Here is a 14,357-nt window from a genome sequence, read left to right as displayed (position 1 = left end):
TTCTAAGATTGCTTTTTTATTACCTCCATGTTTTTGAAGCAGTTCATGACCAGCACAGTGCTTTGGGAACATTTTTGTTTTTAACAATAAATGAAAACATTTCTCTGACAAAAAGACATATGTTCCTTCAATAGGTAAGAAAAGCTTCCCGCCCCTCCCCACTTTGCCCTCCCCTCTGGCTGGAGCAGTCTCCAGGGGGACCCAGACTACTACCCTAGAAACATTCAGCAAAGCGACCCTTAGCCTTCCTGACCCCCTTCCCCAGCAGTGGGGATGAGGGCAACATATTCCTCATGGGTCATTTGATCTTGAGGTCCTTCAAGGCTGATTCCAAGCTCTGGAAAGACAGCAGAACAGACAGGCTGGTTCTCACAGTGGTCCAGCCAGGCAGAGGACAGAGAACCTGGGCTTTGGAGCTGGACAGAGTTGGTTTTAATCCAGCCCTAAAGGGAGGTGCCCAGGGTGGTGCTACTCTTCCCTCTTATTCATCCCAAAGAAGTGCCTTTCTTCTGTAGGGAAGGAGAGGGCTTTCCAGGGAGGACGAGGGGGAGGAAGGGCCATGGTGGGCTAGGACTCACCTTCACATCCCAGATGCTCATGCCACCATCCATTCCTGTGGTGCAGAACTGTGAGCACTCAGCCTTGCCCCCGCTGAGCACCGAGATCTGGCTGCAAAGAAGAGGGGGGCTTGACGGGTCCCAGCTGGAGCCCTGCTTGCCCTCTGGGGAGCAGCCAACTCCAGTGAGAAGCACTGGGATGTACAGTTGGGGTGCTCAGCACAGAGCCCGGGAGGTGGCCCGGGGGGTTGCATGAGTCTGCTTTGAGGAGGAGCAGGAATGTGCAAGGTGCCAAGGGAAACCCAGGGAAATAGAGCCAGATGTGCAACGGCATGAATCACATGTGTGTGGGGGAATGTCCGGGGTGACCGTGGAGCAGGATGGGGGCACAAAGCAAAACCTGGAGCTGGGAGGACATGCGGGGTCATTCCGATAAGCCCTGAAGGCTGGGCTCAGGGGTTACTCTGAAAACACTGGGCCTGATGGCCATGGGAGGGGGTCACCCAGCCAAGGGGTCAAGTCAGGAAGTCTTCCCAGGTTGCTGCAGGGTGGACACCTGTGGCTGGCAGGATTGGAGCGTTGTGGATAATTTCTCTTCATCCTGCCTAGTTGCACAAGGAGGCAACAGCAGGACCACTTCAGCCTCAGCCCTGCCCTGCAGGGTTGGGTGCCCTCTGGTCGTCCCACAGACCTTCTTCTACACAGCCATGTTCAAAAAATGCAGAGCACACCCACTGCTGGGTTTGCATCCTGGCCCGATGTTATTTTTGTGCAACCTAGAGGGTCACCCCATTTCCTCAGTCAGGGCCTCCAGCCCCTACTTTGGCTTTATTTCTCCTCCCAGTGGCATCAGTCCCGCTCTCACCTCACGCTGTTCTTATGCAGTGAGTCCAGGCCGGAGCCAGAAGCCACGCTGCCCTCTGAGCTCGCCTTCTTGTCCAGGTTCTGGAAGCGCTCTCGGGCGGTCAGGCCACGCTGCGAGCTTTGCTTGGGCACGTCCAGCCGCCCACCAGAACTCAGTGTCCCTGTGGTGCTGTCATAGGTAAACAGCACCGGAAAACAGTCGTGGCCCTGCAATAGGGTGGGGGTATCATTGGAGCAGGCCCGAGGGCTGGCATAGCACCCCTATCTTCGGTGTGAGTCAACAGGCTGGAGACCAGGCGTGACAGATGGGGGCTGTCTGGCCAGAAGCCGGGTGGCAGGACTTGGGTGGAGCTACCGGGAAGCCAGTGCCAGTTCAGAGACAGCTATGCTGACCCCAGGCATACCAACAGGGACCACATGCTGGGGTGCATCTAGGGGTGCCCCCTCCCCTGGTAAGGCCAACACCCAGTTGAGAAAACTTGTCCAAGACTCTCCTAGAAGCTTGGGGACCTTCTGCCCTGCCCAACCGGTTACACCCACTCTGGGCAAAGGCCCATAGCTGGATGCTTCTGTAGGCAAACCAGGCCTGATCCCCCCCGGGACCTGAGGTTTGTTGAGGGGTGAAAAGGGATTGGAGAGATCAGTGGGCAGAAGGATGGAGGGCAGTGCCCTTCTGGACGTGTGTTCCCAACTGTGCTGCCCCCACACAGCCAGAGTTAGTAGGGAAGCAGAAACCCTAGAGTGCAGGGCACAATTTTCTGCTCCCCCTTCTCCCTTCACAGCAGCCAGGGAGCATGCTAGAGACCAGGTGGCCCCTCCCGGCCTATTTGGACCAGGAAGGAAAAAAAGACTAGGGGCTGGGGGAGGGGGAGCAGGGAACCAGTAAAGGGCCACCCTCATCACCCCTCCCTCTCTCCCTCTCCCCGCCTCACCGCTGCCACCAGACTGTTTTCTGTGATGAAGGTCAGGGCCAGCAGTGGCAGCGTTTCAGAGGCCAGAGTGGCAACACTGAGAGAGAGAGACAGAGGTCAGCCACTCCAGCCCCTCCTGCCCTGTGCCCGTCACCCCCCTGCTGCCCCCCATGGCCTTTACTCACGCCATTTTCTTGTCGGCATCGGCTAGGCACACGGTGCTGTCGTGGCTGACCCAGGCCACGCGGCTGCCACTGGCCGAAAAGCAGACACCGTGCACCCAGCCACAGCTACTGCTAGACTCAAACATCAGCTCCCCAAAGGGCATCTTGGAGCCCCACGGGGTGGGTGCTGGCCGCTCCTCCACCTCCTTGATGTAGGCCGAGAAGATCCTGCCAGGGCAGAGCAAGAAACAGACCTCCATGACTGGGGCGTCTCTCCCAGACCCACCTGGTGAGGTCACAGTGCTCAGCCCGGAACCGGTGGGAACCAGAGCCAGCTCTTCATGGCCTGAGTCCTCATGCTTGGGCCAATCTGGGCCTCGGTGCCCTCTGCAGCAGAATGGGGCCAGGAGGTCGCCCATGAACTCCCAGGGCCCTGGGGCCCTCATCTGAGGACTAACAACCTGACACAGCCCCTGGGGCTGTCCTGGTCTCCACCATGCTGGCGCCTATGCTCCCTTCTCCTCCTCCCTGCTCTGCAACTTGCCAGCCCAGACCGCCTTCCCGCAGCTCTAGCCAGCACATGTTAACGCCCTCTCTGTCCCAGGGCCAGCTTGGGGTCACCGGACAGATCACCAGCTCCCCGCCCACCAACAGAGCCTCAGCAGGACATTACTGTCTCTATGTCCCGGGCCTCCAAAGGCGTCCTGGTGCCTGCTGGAGCAGAGACCCAGGCCTTGGGAGGCCCACAGGAGCTGCGCCCAGAAGTAAAAACAGCCAATGGCAACTGGAGACTATATTCCAGGCTCAAGGTGACAAGGCAGGTGTGTTGCTTCTCGGTCACGTATGCCTTAGTGTGAGAAGGTAGAAGCCACTCCTTGTCCTTGGGATGTAAGACAAGGAAACAAGGACGGGAGGGCCTAGGAAAGAGTTCTCGCTGCCATTAAGCAGTGGTAAGGGGTGCGGTGCATCCTGCCAAGTCTCTCCATGGCCCAGAGACAGGACCCAGTGGCGACCCCTCCAAAAGTAAACATCACAGATGCAAGACTGAGGCCCCAGATCCCCCCACAGGGCTCCCTCCACCTTCCAGTCCCCGGTTCCTGGGCTGACGTCGGCTCACCTGCACTTGAAGTCACAGGAGCCCGCGGCCAACAGCACATTGTTGGGGTGCCAGTCCAGGCTGAGGACCGTGGAGCGAATGGGCTTCTTGATGTGCTTGCACACCCACCTGGACATACGGAGGGGAGGGGGACTGGTAGCTTCAGCACCCCAGGGACTCTACACTCCCACGCGGCCCTGCAGACCCCCAAGGTCCCCAGAGGGAGGGGCCTGGATCAGGCTGGTAGGGTACTGGGTGCCCTCCAGGTGGGAACTCCATCCCTGGTCTCCCTTAAGCTTCATGACAACCCTGGGACCGGCTCAGTCACACAGCAGCTAATTGGCCAGGGCAGAATTCGATTTCAGGTCTCCCAGATTCCAGCCTAGGCTCTGCCTACAGGGACCCAGAGGAAAAGATGATGATGTGGCCCTGGACCATGACAGGCTGGACATCTTGGACAAGTGACCTTATGGAGCCTTACTTTGCTCATCTGAAAAGTGGGGACAACTGATGCCCAGTCCAAGGGGCAGTCAGGGAGTGAGTACCAGGCTTTGTGCAGGGCCTTGTGCAGTGCCCACAGAGGTGGTCCTGCTGTGGTCTGTGCCCTCAATACTGAGACAGGGCTGTGGGAGTGCTCCTTTGCCTCCCCTACAAGGTCCAGAGAGGACATTCTTCCCCAGTGTCATGTGAACAAGGTTCCTGAAACTCTGTCCAGTACTTTCTGGGACACTAGTCCCAACACCTTTTGGTCGGTGGCCCCGGGATCCCTCCAAACTGACTCTGACCCTACCTGGGCACTCACCAGTCATTTTCCTGCTCAAAATAGCAGATGGAGATGACACGGGAGCCACTCCCCACAGCAAACTTGTTCTCATGGGGGGCCCAGCGCACACAGCGGGCAGCCCGGTTGATCCGCAGGATGACTAGTGTGGGCTTCCATGTGCGGCCCTTCAGCGTCCATACGTAGGCATTGCGGTCTGTGCCACAGGTCACAATTCGGTTACTCTCAGGGGCCCAGTCAATGCCTGTGGAATGGGGAGGAAACAGGCTGAAGCCATCCAAGCAGAGGTGGCTCTCTGGCATCCACATAGGAGGGGCTTAGAGGCCATAATCTGGATGAGAGCTGCTCCACGGGATGCCTGTAGAACTGATACTGAGAGTGTTACGGCTCCCAAAATATCACCAAATGTGCTGGAAAGCCAAGAGACAGAAAATAAATGAGTTCTTGGTAATGCTGAGCTGAGCTGCTGGATCAAGCCTTTTCCTGAAGCCCAGAAACATCTTCAGTTTTTCAGTAACATAAGCCAACATCATCCCTTTGTAACTTAAGCCAGTTTGAAATACTGGTTGTGTTACTCGCAACCCAAATTATCCTAACAGTGATTGGGAGAGTGACTGGCTGGCCCTGCATCATCCCATCTCCTTTCAAGAGAGTGATCCCAGTCAGTCTGACATACCTGTCACCTGCCCATTGTGTTCCTTGAGCTCATGCACCTTGACCCACTTGGCCCCGCTCTTCTCATAGATGTGCACCTCGTGGTTGTTGGGGCAGATGGCAATCTCTGCAGGAGAGAAGGGTAGGGGTAGGTAGTAGGAGGTGGGGTGCATGCCCTGGTTCCCCCTTCCCTCATGACACCCCTCTACCAGGAGCACCCTTCACGCCACTTGGGCAACACATGGTCCTTCACCCCCTGCCTTGGTGCAGAGTTCCTTGAAGCACCCTGCCCCCCCTCCCCTGGGACTAGCCATCCTTCACCAGTACCCACTACCCGCAGGCACCCCCACAGCAGGGGAGCTACCCCCCTCTGCTCCCCAACTCCAGCCCTGGGCTGCTTGCTGTTCCTGACAATGCCAGGCTCTCCCGCTGTGGGGCCTATGGCATGGCTGCCTCCCTCACCTCCAAAAGACCCCCTGGCCACCTGTTCTAAACCAGCACCTCGCCTCCAGTGCTTTCCCCTCATCCTCTCGTGTTTCTCTCCAGGCTGTCTTCATTCCACCACCACTCCCGACCCACCCCCCACCCCCCACCCCCAGTCTGGGAGCCTGAGCAGGACCTGCACCGGAGCTGGACGCAGGGCTGTGCTCTGGCGTCCACTCAAGTGCCCCTCGCTGGCTGCCCCTGCACGTCCCCAGGGCTCGTCCCTCTTACACCCTCAGGACTGGAGGCACAGGAGGGGGCCGACCAGCCCTCCGAGCCCCAGTCCGGGGCGCCTGGCTGTTTTACTGCCCGCACACAGTCCGGGGGGCCTCCTGCCCCATGTCATCCTGTGGGTCGCGCACAGCACTCACGGGTGCGGTCCTTGTTCCAGGCGTGGCAGCTGATGGGCTCCACCAGGAAGCTGTGGTAGGCCATGGCCGCTTAGCTCCTGTGCCATAGAGAGGAAGGGACCCCGAGTCAGCCCCAGCTCTGGTCCCGGCCCCGCCTTCCCATGAGTGCGGTGTGCTGACCCTGACCCGGGTCACCTGTGCTCATCATCTGTGCCTCAGTTTCCTCAAGGGTAGAGGCCCCCCCCCAACCTGGCAGAGGAGCAGAGTGAAGGGCACCTGGGTGGCTGAGTCCATTAAGTGTCTGCATTGGGCTCAGGTCCTGATCCTGGGTCCTGCTCAGCAGGGAGCCTGCCCCTCCCCCCATATTGTGCGCTCACTCGTTCAAATAAATAAAATCTTAAAAAAAAAAAAAAAGGATGGAGTGAGAATGAAATGAGAGGGGCACCAGCGCACAGCCCGCAGCCTTCCCCACCCAGAGCTCTGGTTCTCTGGAGAGGGAGGGGAGGAAGCCGGCCTGCAGGTGAGGGCACAGACCCACACAGACATAACCCATCTTCATCCAGAAAACCACTTACTGCTCCTTCCATAGGGAGGAGGGGCGGGACTGGGCCCCAAGTGGGTGGCTGGACTGTGGGGTGAAGGTGGGTACAGAGGGCAGCACCCCTGCGCTGACTGCACCTCCCCAGCCTCCCCCCACTGCCACTGAGCTTCAGGGGTGCCCACTGCACCTGAGGTGAGGTGGGATCCCCAGCACAGTGGGTGAGGGGCAGTCCCCTCCCCCCCACACCCAGCTCTGCCCACCCCTGTTCCATTTGGCAAAGTCCTACTCCTCTAGAAAGGCCCAGAGTGCACATCACTTCCTCAAACCCATTCTCTCCTCACCCGGCACCCGGTAGGTGTTCAGGAGACCCAGCCCCCATGGGGTGACACCCAGCCCTGACCCACCCGTGCAGGATTCAGTCTCCCCAGCTAGCCCAGTGGCTAATCCCGGGGCACAGGGGCCTTGGGCCTTGGCACCGGCTGTTACCCCGCCTCCAGAGCTCTTCCCCCAGGGGCCTCCACGGCCAGCCCCGCGTTTCCCCTTCACGTCCCAATGCCACCGTCACAGCGAGGCCTCTCTGACCATCTCTGGCCACTGATTCAAAACTGCAGCCGCCGTCCCCGCCCCAGCACTCCCTATTCTGGACTGAATTCCCACAATTCCCACTATTGACCATTTGTTACAGGGACCTCATCCACGTCGCCGGCTGCCTTTCTCGCCCAGCTGGGCCTTGCCGAGCTTGATGCAGACAGGTTTCACTTGTCCACACTGCTTTCCCCAGTGCCTAGATGCTTGGCACGCAGTAGGTGCTCGATAAGCTCTTTATTAAAAAATTAAAAAAAAAAAAAAACCACCAAAACACTACTGGGGTGCCTGGCCAGCTCAGTTGGTAGAGGGTTGTGAGTTCAAGCCCCATGTTGGGGGTGGAGATTACTTAAAATCTTTAAAAACACAAACACACACAAAACCCCACCACTGGGGCACCTGGGTGGCTCACTGGTTGAGCATCTGCCTTTGGCTCAGGTCATGATCCTGGGGTCCTGGGAGCAGTCCTGTATCAGGTTCCCCAAAGGGAGCCTCCTTCTTCCGCTGCCTGTGTCTCTGCCTCTCTCTGTGTCTTTCATAAATAAATAAATAAATATAATCTTAAAAAAAAAAAAAGCCACACACCACCATTTCCTGAATGCTCCTTACTTGCCAGCTCTAAGCAGTCCAGGCATTTTTTAAATCCAGTATACTTGACAATGTTATATTCATTTCAGGTATAAAATATAATATAGTCACTCAATTCTATAGGTTGCTCAGCACTCATCAAGATAAGTAGGCTCTAAGCCCTTTACCTATTACACTCATCCCCTCACCCCAGGTGTTCTGGACTTCAGTGCTCGGATGCCACAGCCCCAGTGACAGATGGAGAGGCTGGGGCTCAGTGAGGGGAAGCTACCTGCCCAGTCACACCTGGCAAGTGTCACCAGGAGCCTGGCTGCCTCCCCCACCAGTTGGCAGCTCCGCATCCCATGGATGGGGCTAAAAAAGGCTTCCCCCTAGTTCTGGGCCTGGGCCCTGGAACCCCCCGGAAACTAGGGAGCACCTACCTGGCCCCACAGAAGAAGGGCCACCTGTTCAGGCTGAGCTTACCCACATGGCTGGCCAGGAGGCCTTGTGGGAAGGCCCAGCGCTGAGCCAGGGCCCTGAGGCCAGGGAGGGACGAACTGCATGTAGCCTACTGCACAGCCGGGCAATCCAGGGCTCTGGGACAAGCTGGCCCCAGGCGGCACCAGGGATCCTGTGGGGCCTGGCTCCCTGACCCTGGGCTCACCAACTGCGGTCCCTGCTCCTCCTGCCAGCCCCAGATGCAAAATTTTCCTTTATAGCAGGAAGCTCTGGAAGGTTCCTGGGGCAGCCCAGGTCTGTCTCACGGAGACACACGTGCACGTACAGGGCAGGGACATGCTTAGAGCTCGGCACCAAGTGAGTCCTCAGTCCACACTGCTCAGTCCACAGCCCAGGCTCAGGCCGCACACGCTCCCATGTGTTCAGCCTTGCACGTGTATACACAAGACACTCCTCCTTCCCTGTGTTCAGCCTCATGCGTGCACACACACAAACACACACACACACAAGCGCACACACACACACACACACACACACACACAAGCACAGTGCTCCCACCAGGGCTGCTTCCCCAGCCTGTCCTTATAAGGCCTCTTGTGGAAGGCAAAGGCCCCGGAAGTGGTGCTTTGGGGGCCCTCAGCTCAGGTCAGCAGGCTTAATGGGGACTTTCCTCAGCACTTCCGGTGCCTCTGGGCTGGGTCAGCACTGGCATCCAGCTTGGCTGGAGCCCTTCATCACCATCCATACCACAGACCACAAGACTGAGAAGTGGGAGTAGCAGGTCCATCTGTGCTCATCTGCTCACCCCTCCCTTTTCCATCACTGCCAGGGAGGCATAGATCAGGCCAGAGGCTCACTCCCACACACCAGCCAGGCTCTTGTTGGCCGCTGAACCAGGGTAGAGGCCAGCCAGCCACTGCCCCTTCAGCCCCTGGTGGCCCGGAAGCAAGAAGCCCTGGGGCTACAGCCCGGGGGGGTCTCTGGGCCCACAGCTAGGCAGCAGAATGCAACTTCCCACACGGTGCAGCTGCAGGTCTCTGCTCCTTGCAGGGTCTTGGTAAGAGTATCTAGAAGTGTGGGCCAGGCTGTAAGAGCCTGTTTAGTGTATGTTCCAGAGTTCCAGGCTGTGAGGATGGAGAGGTTGAGTCTGCTGAAGATGGCAGCCCCCATACTAGTGAGTAACACAGCCAAGAGGACTTTGGGAGCCCTGACCATGGTTTCCTGGGATCTAAAGATCTGCAAGTGGGAGAGAAAGGGGCCACAGGCACAGCGGGACAGGCGGGGGGCGGGGGTAGTTCAGATCACATCTATCAGCCAACCACACTTTAGCATGAATTCAGATAGAAATACTCATAGTACATGGAATTAACTAACATCTTAAAGGGCGTAGGGGGTAGATACGGGTGAAGGGGCTGGGAGAGAAGGTGCATTTTCCTCCTTTTCATAACTTCTGCAAAGCAACTAAAACCAGCAGGGCCTCCGCAATGACTCCCAACCCCCCATGTTACAAATGAGGAAGTGGCAAACCAGAGAGAAGAGTAGCTTCTCTGGCCACTGTTGCCTCAGGGCAACATCCTCCTAGAGCAGAATCACTGGATTGTTCCCGTGGTCAGGCACAGCAACAACACAGCCTTCATACTGGGCCACCCCCTGCTGCGGGAACTTTGACTTAATCCTTCCCAGGAAAACCTCCATGGGGGGACGGGAAGGCACCAACTGCCAGCCAGTCACCCTAAAGACTATGCAACTAGAGTTGCTTTTGCCCAAGCCTGTTAACAACACAAAGCCTCAGCAATGGCTCCGGGGAGGGGGAGACAAAGGGAGGCTGAGGCCCGTGGCCTCCAGGACACCCACCCACTTGTCAAGGCAGCCCTGTGAGCCAGCACCATGGGCCCATTTGACTGTTGAGGACAGAGAGAGGAACCGTGTTGGGACTTGGAGTCCACGTGCAGTGATCTGTGCCTCATTATCCCAGAAACAGAGGCTGGGGGAGTGTGGGTCAAATGTGGAGTCTCCCCTAGCTGGCTCCCCTCTGCCAGCCTAACGCCAGGATCTCTGTGTTCCCAGCGGCACGTCTCCTGCATCCTTTCAGCACACAGTGAAGGCTCAGTACAAATGGGCTGGAGATTACCCAGAGCTGGGCGTGGGAGAGCACAGGGAAGAGCGGCATGAGGTCTGGGAGGGGTTTTGGGTCTCCAGAGTGTGGTTTCCATCCAGAGGGTGCCATGCCAGAGACCATGCACCGGGGTATGGATGTGAACTATCTAGGGGCATGGTAGGTGCTTTGTCCACCCACGTATCCTCAGCACCAATTAGAGTTCCTGGCACATAACAGGTGTTCAATACGTATTTCTTGAAGGCAAATTGAATAAATCCCATCCTTTTCTTTAGGGGATAGGCTCCAAGGAATGAATATGCTTTATTATTTCAGTGACATATGTATGCAATTTGTAAATATTTACTGGGGAGTATGTGTTCAGTTTTGTTTTGTTTTCTTCCTGATTAGGGCCAATGATTAGCAAAACTTGGAAATCTGAAGCACTTGGGAAGAACTCAGCTCCCCTCAAAGCAAAGCAAGCCAGGTAGAGCCTTGGGCTGCCTGACCAAGGGCCTCAGGGCTCCTTCCTTACAGCGCTAGGGTCAAATTCTAACTCTCCATACCAACTGGATGCCCTCAGCCAATACTTCCTTCACATCTCTACCAGAAAAGGTTGGGGCTGACAAGGCACTCACTAGCTGTAGGTTCCTTATTGCTTCTAGAAAAACCTGGCCAAGGTTCTCTGAAGCCAGAGGTTTGGCTGTGTCTGAGGCTAATCTAGGCAGGAGCCATCTGGAGCAGGATCTTGGCCCTACAGGCACTCAGGGAAGTCCCCACCCAGCTCAGACGCTCCAGGGAGTTGCCAGTAAGCCATTTTGTACACGTGCTAAGCAGTTACTCAACTTCCTGTTGTGTATGGAATAGGCCTTGCCACCCCAGACCAGCCAAAACCTCCTCCCCAACTCTGCTCCTGAAGTCTTAACCAGGCAAAAATCAAGTCAAGACACACAAATGAAAACAATCATAGAAAGCACCATAAAGCGTACTAATAAAGCAATCCAAACAAAACAAAATCCAAAAACACATAAAACTCAGTGTTGGCAGGGTTGTGTTGAAATTCTCATTTGTTCAGGCTTTCGGAAGAGCGATGTAAAAACAATTCAACAACTGGGTAGGAACAAGCAGAATAACACAAACAGGAACTTAAAAATTAACACTCTTTGGTGGCATAGATTCATTTTGGTGCTAAGAAAATAACCACCGCCTTTTTTTTTTTTTAAAGCAAACATGTTCATAATAACCCCCTTCAGAATGGTGGAAGGGTGGAAAAATCCAGATGACTACAAATATGGCAAGAGTAAATTGTGACACTAACATGTTGGGATATCATTTAACTATTTGAAAAGACCTGTGTGGATTATGTACATAGACACACATAAACTACCTTTATCGGCATCTTTAAATGCACAGCATTTTTACCCACAGCTTTGACATACATTCTTTTACCCCCAAGAGCAAGCCTAAAGGGTTGTTTTGGGTTTCTTTCGTGTTTTTTTAGACCTTCATTTTGTACATGAGGAAAAAGACTCAGAGTCAAGAATCGGGGATGCCTGGGTGGCTCAGTAGTTGAGCATCTGCCTTTGGCTCAAGTCATGATCCTGGGGTCCATGATCGAGTCCCACATCAGGCTCCCCTCGGGGAGCCTGCTTCTCCCTCTGCCTGTGTCTCTGCCTCTTTCTGTGTGTCTCTCATGAACAGAGATATAAAATCTTAAAAAAATAAATAAATAAATAAATAAAACAAGAATCTCTCAAAGCCACACAGCTCCTACATGGCAGTTTGGGATTCTGACCCCCAAATCTCTTTGGTAAGTGCGGGCAGGCCCTACAATGGTAGTGGCAGCAGGAAGAGCACCGATCTGTACCCTGCGTGTGCCTGGCACAACCCAGTGCCTTCCACACATTATCCCAGGTAAGCCTCGCCACGTGAATGGTCCCCATTTTACAGAGGAGGAAGGTTGAGGTCCAGAGCCGTCAGGTGGCTTGCTAAGGAAGCTGGCGCGCTTAACCCCGGCCCGGGGGCCTCCCGGGAACCGGTGCCCGTGGCCGCGGGGCAGCACCACCTGCCAGGCGCGGGGAGCCCGCGGACGGCCTCCAGCTCAGCCCCGCGTTAGGCGGACTCCGGGCTCCGGGCTCCCCGCTAGTCCCAACGGCCTTGCTGTCACCGCCCCGGGCGGCCCCGCTGGGTCCCCGCCTCCGGCGAAGGGGGACCCCCTCCGGGTAAGGTCGGCGGCCCCGGCCCCGGGGCGCGAGGAGGGCTGGGGGCCAGGCGGGGGGCGGGGGAGGGGCCAGGTGGGCGGGGGCGCCAGCTCATTTCCCGGCCGGAGCAACCCGGAAGGCTGGAGGATCGAGGGGAAGTGACTGGGCGTGGGGCCCTCGCCGCCCGGAATAGCGGGGGGCAGCGGCCGCGGGGTAGAGCCAGGGAGCGCGGGCCGGGGCGGCGGCGGGGGTCGGGCCAGGGCGCCCCGCGCTTCCCTCGCCCCGAGGCGGCCGCCCACCCCGGGCCCGGGCCGCCGTCCCCCGCCCTGCTCTCACCTCCAGGCGACCCCACGCACCTGGCGAGCCCCCGCCCCGGGCCCCTTCACCCGGGCCCCCCCTCCCCGCGCTCCTGCGCCCCCGCGGGCGCCCCGCACCCTCCCCACCTGCAGGCGACTCCCCGCTAGCCCCTGCGGGCGCCCCTCCCCTCCGGGCGGCCCCCAGCCCCTCACCTCGGGGCGCCCCGGCCGCGGACTCTGGGCAGTCGACGCGCCGAACCGGCTCTGGGCCCCGCGCGGCGCCGCAGCCACTTCCTCGTGGGCGGGGGGCGGGGCCTCAGCCTCAGCCCCGCGGGGACCGGGGCGGCAACCAGGGTGGCGGCCAGAGCCCAGGCCCCGCCCACCCATCCGGGGTGGGGGCTGCGCGGAGCCCCGGCGCCCGGCGCTCATCCGCGACCGCCCCTTGCAACTTTACGCGTGGGGAAACTGAGGCTCGGAGCGGCAGCTGGGCGGGGTGCGCCCCATCCCTCCTCCCGGAGCCGATAGCCACGGGGCGCGGCAAGTGCAGGCCCGGAACCGGGTGCCCGCGGGCGGGCGGGCGGACGGCCCCCGCCCCTCCCCCGCCCCTCCGTGCCCGCCGCAGCACCCTCCCGGGGCCGGGTGCCCGCGGGCTCGCACTGACGACTTCCTGCCCCTGGATTCCGCCGCAGTCCACTTCTGCCTCCCAGCTGCCTGGTGGCCTTGTGACCACTGCATTTGGGTCTTGGGCCGAGTGGTCCCCAGGGGTCTTTCCATCCTTAGCCTCTGCCTCATCGGTGGAGATGTGGCCAGGTGGCTGCGCGGATGGGGGAGCCCCCGGCGAAAACCCTCCTGCGCCCTCTCAGCGGGGGGCTCCTCCCCAGGAGTCCTCCCTCCCAGGCGCAGGCAGCAGGCAGCAGCAAGCCGCACTGGGGCTCTCTAGTCTTTCCGGAGGCAGGGGATCTGGGGCCAGACGCCCACCCTGACAGGTCCCGGGGCTTTGACACATGGTTTTCTTTTTTCCTGGAACACTTTTCCCACCCTGTCCCCCCCTGCAGGGTTTGTCTCTTAGCTCACTCACTCTGTCCACAACCCGCTCTGCCCTGGAGGTGACTGCGGGGCTCCCAGCAAGACCCTGCGCCCACCAGTCCCGGCTGCCATCAACACTGAATCCTGCCCCTGCCAGGTGGCTGGGAGGATTCCATGTCTCCAAACGTGGGAGCTCTTCCAGCAGTGAGCGCGCAGTGAGCACTCAGCAAGCTTCGGCTATGGTTTGAAAGGACCAAAGGACCGCCAGCAGCCTTCCTGGCTGAGACTCTGAGGGGCTGGCACCACCCTCCCATCTAGCTGTGGCCAGTCCCAGCATGGCTGCGGGATGAACAGAAAAAGTTTCAGATGGTCTGTACCAGCACCCCCTTCTTGTGGGGGACAAGTGCAACTTAACACAGAGGGCACATCTGTTGCCTCCCTGGCTTCTAGATGCCCAGGGATTGACCCCAGGGGGAGCTGACCCCCACCTCTGGCATGGGCCTGATGGCTCTAACCCCATCGGCTCCTGGGGTCCCCTGTCCTGAGCTCATGAGCTCAGATGGCCAGGGTAAAGCAAGCCCAGGACATGATGATGATGATGATGATGGTAGTGGTGGCGGTGGAAGGGAGGGAAGACTCTTCTGGGTGAGCTGCATGAATCTGAACACGAAAGTGGAACAGCCACAAGGGAAGCTAGATGACATAGAGCTCAGGTGGAGGAAAT

General features: G+C 58.3%; 1 protein-coding gene across 1 annotated transcript; it reads right to left on the bottom strand.

Annotated features, from left to right (window-relative positions):
- On the bottom strand, nucleotides 1-12,939 carry ARPC1B (actin related protein 2/3 complex subunit 1B). Its single transcript, XM_055341040.1, has 10 exons — nucleotides 12,821-12,939; nucleotides 5,882-5,958; nucleotides 5,050-5,154; nucleotides 4,395-4,617; nucleotides 3,614-3,721; nucleotides 2,518-2,724; nucleotides 2,354-2,429; nucleotides 1,423-1,628; nucleotides 579-669; nucleotides 1-337 (listed from the first exon to the last, which is right to left on the bottom strand). Exons 2-10 carry the CDS (start codon nucleotides 5,943-5,945, stop codon nucleotides 299-301), a joined length of 1,119 nt encoding a protein of 372 aa, XP_055197015.1. The 5' UTR covers nucleotides 5,946-5,958; nucleotides 12,821-12,939; the 3' UTR covers nucleotides 1-298.
- Between the last annotated feature and the right edge of the window lie 1,418 nt (nucleotides 12,940-14,357).

This window comes from Nyctereutes procyonoides, unplaced genomic scaffold, assembly GCF_905146905.1.
Source record: "Nyctereutes procyonoides isolate TBG_1078 unplaced genomic scaffold, NYPRO_anot_genome, whole genome shotgun sequence".
NCBI lineage: Eukaryota > Metazoa > Chordata > Mammalia > Carnivora > Canidae > Nyctereutes > Nyctereutes procyonoides.
The sequence above is the reverse complement of the archived record's forward strand: the minus strand, read 5'-3'. Positions and strand labels throughout refer to the sequence as shown.